Source organism: Nanorana parkeri, unplaced genomic scaffold, assembly GCF_000935625.1.
Source record: "Nanorana parkeri isolate BGI_ZX_2015 unplaced genomic scaffold, ASM93562v1 scaffold2585, whole genome shotgun sequence".
NCBI lineage: Eukaryota > Metazoa > Chordata > Amphibia > Anura > Dicroglossidae > Nanorana > Nanorana parkeri.
Window position 1 is genome coordinate 87092 of NW_017308853.1, and position 8060 is coordinate 95151.

General features: G+C 51.9%; 1 protein-coding gene across 1 annotated transcript in view; it reads left to right on the forward strand.

Moving 5' to 3' along the window:
* The first annotated feature begins 2287 nt into the window (after positions 1-2287).
* The window catches only part of KIF3C (kinesin family member 3C), a 41933-nt gene continuing 36160 nt past the window's right edge, over positions 2288-8060 (forward strand). Inside the window, exon 1 of the mRNA XM_018573866.1 lies at positions 2288-3779. Coding sequence (XP_018429368.1) covers positions 2367-3779 — 1413 coding nt within the window. The 5' untranslated portion in view covers positions 2288-2366. The remainder of the gene's footprint in view (positions 3780-8060) is intronic.

Consider the following 8060-nt stretch of genomic DNA (forward strand, 5'->3'; position numbering starts at 1 on the left):
GTAGACTCTCAGTGTGTGTCTGTACCAAATCCGGCACACATCAGCCAATCAGATCAATGTATAACTATTGGTAGAGGCGCACACGGGGGAGGGGTCTCCGGCTACCTTGGGTGAGTCTGTACCTTCAGGGCCCATGTACATCTCTGTGGTGCGTTATGTTGACGTGCGTCACGTTGAGTTGGTTCGTTTAACCAGTTGACATCCGCGGTGTTAGACCCCCTTCCTGGCCAGGCCATTTTTCAGTGTTCAGCGCTGCGGTACTTTATGGACTGCCAAGGCGTTCCTAACGTGTCCCTGAAACGCAACACACTGACATGCGTTGCAGTGTGCTGCCTTGCAGGTTTGTTGGGGTGACTGAATGATGCCACAATGTAGCAACGCATGTTACATCCATTACCGCAACATGGAAGTGTGAGTTCATCCCAAACACTCAACGTGGATCAAACACAAACCGGTGACACTGGTACCGGGGCAATCCAGCCGGGACATAGGCATAGGTGCTACAGAATCCCCCCCCCCCACCCCCCCAATGGGGAATGGAGGGAGAGGAAGACCCCCATACATGTCCCCCAGGGCAGTACCCGGACCCCCATACATGTCCCCCAGGGCAGTACCCGGACTCTTCAATTAAAGTGGATTTAAACCCAATCTAAAAATCTCATATCACCATCACCGTGTTATTGTCATTTTCAATATTTTCTTTATTGGCAGCTTTCATTAAATTAATCCCTGGTGATCCTGCCATGGAGGCCCCTTGTATAGCCACTTCCTGTTATATAGTGACAACGCTCTGCCCCTGTCTCCTAAGTGTCCTCCTGAGTTGTCACCCTGCCACACGGGCTTCCAACGGAGACCACAAGTAGTCATTTCATCACAAATTACACCGACATGGTCCACTGTTGTCACCATCAGGAAACCCACCCTGAGAAATGCCATACAGCCATCGCTGGAGTGCATGTAAACCGGAAGTGGCTACAAAGAGGCTGCAGGAGATCAGCAGCACTGAGAGGGGGGGCGGGGGTAGCAAAATGTATGTAACAGATGCACAGAGCTCAGAGCAAACTGATGTCCTTCATGAGGGTTCTCCGCGGAATGTTTTGGGGCTCAGTTCACAAAGGATAAGGATCCTCCTTCATCGAGGATCCGGCGTGGGCGGGGCTTAAAAAGAAAAAACGCGCTGGCTGCAAAATGCAACGTGGGTTAAACGCACGCGCCGCCGGGGCGAACGAATGGTTTGCGAAGGCAACGATGTTTCTTCTGCTGGATACAATGAGGGGAATGTATCAAAACAGGAGCAGCTGCGCACGGCAACCAATCAGTTTCTCTGTCTCATTTTCACATCTTACCTGAGCAAACCGAAGAGAGATGCTGATTGGTTGCCACGGGCAACCACTCCAGATTCTGCCTGGAGCAGTTTTGATCATTTCTCCCCCCCCCGCCCCTTTTTATTGATACAATGAGTCCACCCGACGCATCCCCTTTAAATGACAAATGGTGGCAGCAATGCAGAGAGGGGGCTCCGGGGGTTGCTTTGCTCCCGTTGCCGCTTTGCTTCCTGTTATTAGGCGATTCCCTTGATGTCTGACACACACACAGGCAGGAAGTGATCCCTACAATGAGCCCACGTTGGATCTTATCAGCTTGGGAACTACAGCCCCCAGAATTCCAGAGCGGGAGAAGGTCATGGCTCCCCCTGGGGCTGAGGTCATCCTCCTGTTGGCTTGGCTCTGATAGAGAAAGCTGCTGCAGCTGAGGGTGTTATCTGAGTGCTTGTGTCAGCCAGTGCAGGCATCTCCCCATCCTCCTCCTCCTCCTCCTCCTCCTCCCCATCCTCCTCCTCCTCTTCTCCTCTGTCCACAGCAGAAGATCCAGCATCATTCCCAGTCCCCACCCCATCCTCAGCCCCTGTTTTCCCCCTGTCATTCTCTCACAGACAGCGGCCGCAATGAATGAGCATCCACAGCCCAGAAGGGACTAGGCGTTTCCAGCTGCCTCTCATGATCATCAAAGGGGATTAGCTACCCCAAATCTGCAGGTGACACCCATCACGCCGGGACCTCTCTGTGGAGGCTGATCCCTGCCCCCGCTGCGGAGCTGGGAATCAGCTCCATCCTGACACCTGAGTCTCCATCTCTGCCAGCGATGCTCCATGGATGCTCTGCTGTTGACAGGGAGATGCCACCAAGGGATTGCTGAAGGCGTTGGATCCAGCCGTGGAGGGAGGCGGTGAGGAGGAACCGTTGAGGGGGAACGTTTTTTTTTTGCGGGGTAGACGGGTGAATGTCAGCGTCTGAGGGTGCCGCGCTGCATTCCTCGGAATAAACAAATATCACAACAGAGGAGACGCAGAAGGGGAGGGGAGCAAGATGTGCAGCAAAACCAAGAACAGCGAGGCCCTGAAGGTGGTGGTAAGATGCCGCCCAATCAACAGGAAAGAAGAAGGGGGCGGCTACGACAGGATCGTGGCCATGGATGTCAAATTGGGGCAGGTGACCATCCGGAATCCGAGGGTGAACCCCGGGGAGCTGCCAAAGACATTCACCTTTGACGCCGTCTACGACGCCGGTTCCAAGCAGACAGACTTGTACGATGAGACAGTCAGGCCTCTCATCGATTCCGTCCTGCAAGGGTTCAATGGCACCATCATTGCCTACGGGCAGACCGGCACGGGCAAGACCTACACCATGCAGGGTTTCTGGGCCGAGTCGGATAAAAAAGGGGTGATTCCCAATTCCTTTGACCACATTTTCACCCATATCTCCAGGTCCCAGAACCAGCAATACTTGGTGAGGGCGTCCTACCTGGAGATCTACCAAGAAGAGATCCGAGACCTCTTGTGTAAAGACCAGAACAAGAAGTTAGAACTCAAGGAGAACCCTGAAAGCGGAGTGTATATTAAGGACCTATCCTCCTTTGTGACCAAGAACGTGAAGGAGATAGAGCACGTCATGAATTTAGGGAACCAGGCTCGGTCGGTGGCCTGCACAAACATGAACGAGCACAGTTCCAGGTCCCACACAATCTTTGTCATCACCATAGAGTGCAGTGAACTGGGTGTGGATGGGCAGGAACATATCCGAGTGGGGAAACTCAACCTGGTGGACCTGGCTGGCAGCGAAAGGCAAAGCAAAACAGGGGTGAATGGAGACCGGCCCAAGGAGGCTTCAAAGATCAACCTCTCCCTATCAGCCCTGGGTAACGTCATATCAGCTCTGGTGGATGGTCGTAGCACCCACATTCCCTACAGAGACTCCAAACTCACCCGTCTATTACAGGACTCTCTCGGTGGCAACGCTAAAACCATAATGGTGGCCACCCTGGGCCCAGCCTCTCACCACTACGAGGAGACCTTGTCCACTCTCAGGTTTGCCAACAGGGCTAAGAACATCAAGAACAAGCCAAAAATTAACGAGGATCCCAAGGACACTCTGCTGAGGGAATTCCAGGAGGAGATCGCCAGGCTGAAGGCCCAGCTGGAGAAACGAGGGATGCTCAGCAAGAAGCGGCGGCGGAACAGCCGCAGGAAAAAGTCGGTGGACGGGGAAACCATTCCGGACACGGAGACCGAGGAGGAGAACGACGACAACTTCATAGAGAAGAACATTCGGAGCTACTTGAAGGAACAAGCTGAGAGGCTGCAGCAGGAGAAAGCCGCCATCCAGGAGGACCACAGCCTGCTGGAGGAGGAGAAGATGAAGCTGATTGAAGAGAAGGAGAGGATGATGGAGGATTTAACAAAGGAGCAGAAAGCCACGGAGATGCTGGCCGTGAAATTCCAGGTAATTCTTTTTCAATATTGACATTCTAAAGTGTGAACCCAAAATCTGCATGAAATGCTGTATTTGTATGGTGTGATGGGTGATCAGCTGGGCTTGTAGATGCTGGAGACTACAAGTATCACCATGGCCTTTAGATGCTGGAGACTACAAGTATCACCATGGCCTTTAGATGCTGGAGACTACAAGTCCCACCATGGTCTTTAGCTGCTGGAGACTACAAGTCCCACCATGGTCTTTAGATGCTGGAGACTACAAGTCCCGCCATGGCCTTTAGATGCTGGAGACTACAAGTCCCGCCATGGCCTTTAGATGCTGGAGACTACAAGTCTCACCTTGGCTTTTTGGCTGCTGGAGACTACAAGTCCCGCCATGGCCTTTAGATGCTGGAGACTACAAGTCCCGCCATGGCCTTTAGATGCTGGAGACTACAAGTCCCGCCATGGCCTTTAGATGCTGGAGACTACAAGTCCCGCCATGGCCTTTAGATGCTGGAGACTACAAGTCCCGCCATGGCCTTTAGATGCTGGAGACTACAAGTCCCGCCATGGCCTTTAGATGCTGGAGACTACAAGTCCCGCCATGGCCTTTAGATGCTGGAGACTACAAGTCCCGCCATGGCCTTTAGATGCTGGAGACTACAAGTCCCGCCATGGCCTTTAGATGCTGGAGACTACAAGTCCCGCCATGGCCTTTAGATGCTGGAGACTACAAGTCCCGCCATGGCCTTTAGATGCTGGAGACTACAAGTCCCGCCATGGCCTTTAGATGCTGGAGACTACAAGTCCCGCCATGGCCTTTAGATGCTGGAGACTACAAGTCCCGCCATGGCCTTTAGATGCTGGAGACTACAAGTCCCGCCATGGCCTTTAGATGCTGGAGACTACAAGTCCCGCCATGGCCTTTAGATGCTGGAGACTACAAGTCCCACCATGGCTTTTAGATGCTGGAGACTACAAGTCCCACCATGGCCTTTAAATGCTGGAGACTACAAGTCCCACCATGGCTTTTAGCTGCTGGAGACTACAAGTCCCACCATGGCTTTTAGCTGCTGGAGACTACAAGTCCCACCATGGCTTTTAGATGCTGGAGACTACAAGTCCCACCATGGCTTTTAGATGCTGGAGACTACAAGTCCCACCATTGTTTTTAGCTGCTGGAGACTACATGTCCCACCATGGCTTTTAGGCCTTGTACATACAGGGAACTTGATACAAACTACAAATGTATCCAGAGCCAAGGACAAACATGTCATATTGCAGCTTACCGCACCTGAGATGTGGTGGCTTCATGAGGGACTTTGTTGATGGGTTTATGTTCACATCACCCTAGGACAGGAAGTGTGTTACTGGCGGGGTCACCAGGTGAAACAAGCCCGAAATAGAATACTACAGGCCGGTGTCTATGGGTGTCTGCGGGCTTTTGGACTTTGGATAAGATCCGTGTGTACGGCGAGCATCTACAAAGCTTCATACCATTAGCCTCCTTGATGCCTATAGACCAGGCATCAAGACAGAATCTGGAGCAGTTGCCCATGGCAACCAATCAACTTCTCTCTTCAGTTAAGATTTGAAAATGAAAGAGAGAAGCGGATTGGTTGCCATGACAACTGCTCCAGTTTTTGTCTGCTCCAGTTTTGATAAATTCCCCTCTGTGTATGTATATACAGGTGAAACTGGAATAATTAGAATATCGTGCAAAGTTCATTTATTTCACTAATGCAACTTATGCGGTGAAACTAATATATGAGAGAGACTCATTACATGCAAAGCAAGATAATTCAAGCCGTGATTTGTCATAATTGTGATGATTATGGCTTACAGCTCATGAAAACCCCAAGAACCCCAAATCCACAACCTCAAAAAAGTAGATTATTACATGCAATCAATAAAACAAGGATTGTACATAGAACAATATCGGACCTCTGAAAAGTACAAGCATGCATATGTACTCAGTACTTGGTTTGGGCCCCTTTTGCAGCACTTACTGCAATTACTTTTGCACGATATTATAATTATTCGAGTTTCACCTGTATATGGCCATCCTTATAATGAGGCAGCCTGAGGCTGTTGCCTCCGGCGGCATCTTTTTTGTGTCACGTGGGGGGGGGCAGCAGGCAGAGTGGCATGTCAATTTTTGCAGCGTGCCTGCTGCTCCTTTCTGGCCAGAATGTCCCAGGATGCGTAGAGCCAGCCGGGGAGATGAGTAAGGCCCCGTTCACACTGAGCGGTTTATCGCACGATTTTTGCCGCGAAATAGCGCATATTTCCACGGGATATCGCTCTGTGTAGCTCGTCCAATGCATTTCAATGGAGCTGTTCACATCCCACGGCTCAATGTCGCCTGTAGCTCCTCGCTCGTACATGACCCTTTTTTTTTTGCCGCGCAATTCGGCTCCAATACACTCTATAGCGTCACGCAAAATCGCGCATTACCGGCGATATTGCGCGACTTTTATGGGGGGACGATATCGCGCTACAGAAGGGGTCACTTTTGCACTGCAAAATGGAAGGCTAGAATGATGTCACATCAAGATCGCTGTTGCTTGGTTACAGCCCGATGTAGCAGCGACCAAGTCCCGCCCCCCCCAAAAAAGCGCTACGTAGAGCGATAAAAATGTGCACCGTCGCTCAATATCGCGCAATGTAGCTCATAGACGCTCCGCGCGAAATTGCGCCGGAAAAACATGCAATATCTATGTCGCTCAGTGTGAATGGGGTGTAAGGGAAACCTGGGATGCTGTGGCCGGTATCATGACCCTAATCCCCCCCCCCCCCTCCATCGTTGGCATGCCCCCCCCGCAGCCCCCTTACCGCTTCAGGAGCGATGAAGGAGTGCCGCCATCTTGGAATTTTATTGGATAGCGGCGTGGAACCTGCTGGCCTCACATACATGGGGAACTCGAGCTAGTCATCCCTGTTTATGTCTCATTTGTGTCACTAAGTCTCACCCGCCCCCGACCTCTCCGTAGAGGTTTGCTCAGATGTGAGGCCTTCGCTCCGCGCGTCTCTTGGCTCTTGTGGCCCCATCTGTTCCCTCGCGGTCCCGGCCTCCGTCCAGCCGGGGCCGATGCTTTTGGCTTCTCTCATCTCATGGGAAGTCGGAATTCTTCTCGCCGTCGGTCTTCCCTTTGTCATCTGATTCATATTTGGCGTCCGGATCGCGGCGAGCTTCTCCTCCAGCGTCTGATGAGCTGCCAGCAGGCACTGGGCTTGTCCCGACTCCAAGGTCCTTCCCGCTGTGAAATCCTCCGCGCCATCTCAGCGACGTGCGCCGACGGGTGAACATCTGGGTGGAAATAGCCGCGTTTGGCGCGTCTTTCTGCCACATGGGAAAGATCTCCGCCGCGGCCTGCCGCGGATTGGACGAGTTCCTCCGTCATCGAAGAATATGCCGGCGTGTACAGTGCAGAAGAGGCGAGGTCACCGCAATTCTCAGATCTATGTAATGATATCCAATGCTGCAGATATCTCACACTGCTACCATGCGGCGCTGCAGCCTCTTGTCACATGACCACTGTGGGTGGGACTGCAGTGTCCTCAGTGAGAGAGAGAGATGTTCTACAGACTTGTTTTCAGGCTCAATTAATAAAAATTGAGGATTTCTACCCCTCCGTTCTATGTTCTCCACCCTTCTCTGCAATGTTCTCCACCCTTCTCCACAATTCTCTCCACCCTTCTCTGCAATGCTCTCCACCCTTCTCCTCTATGATCTCCACTCTTCTCCTCAATGCTCTCCACCCTTCTCCACAATGCTCTCCACCCTTCTCCTCAATTTCTCTCCACCCTTCTCCTCAATGCTCTCCACCCTTCTCCTCAATTTCTCTCCACTCTTCTCCTCAATGTTCTCCACCCTTCTCCTCAATGTTCTCCACCCTTCTCCTCAATGCTCTCCACCCTTCTCCACAATGCTCTCCACCCTTCTCCTCAATGCTCTCCACCATTCTCCTCTATGCTCTCCACCCTTCTCCTAAATGTTCTCCACTCTTCTCCTCAATGCTCTCCACTCTTCTCCTCTATGCTCTCCACCCTTCTCCTCAATGTTCTCCACCCTTCTCCTCAATGCTCTCCACCCTTCTCCTCAATGTTCTCCACCCTTCTCCTCAATGTTCTCCACCCTTCTCCTCAATGTTCTCCACCCTTCTCCTCAATGTTCTCCACCATTCTCCTCTATGCTCTCCACCCTTCTCCTCAATGCTCTCCACCCTTCTCCTAAATGTTCTCCACCCTTCTCCTCAATGCTCTCCACCCTTCTCCTCAATGTTCTCCACCCTTCTCCTCAATG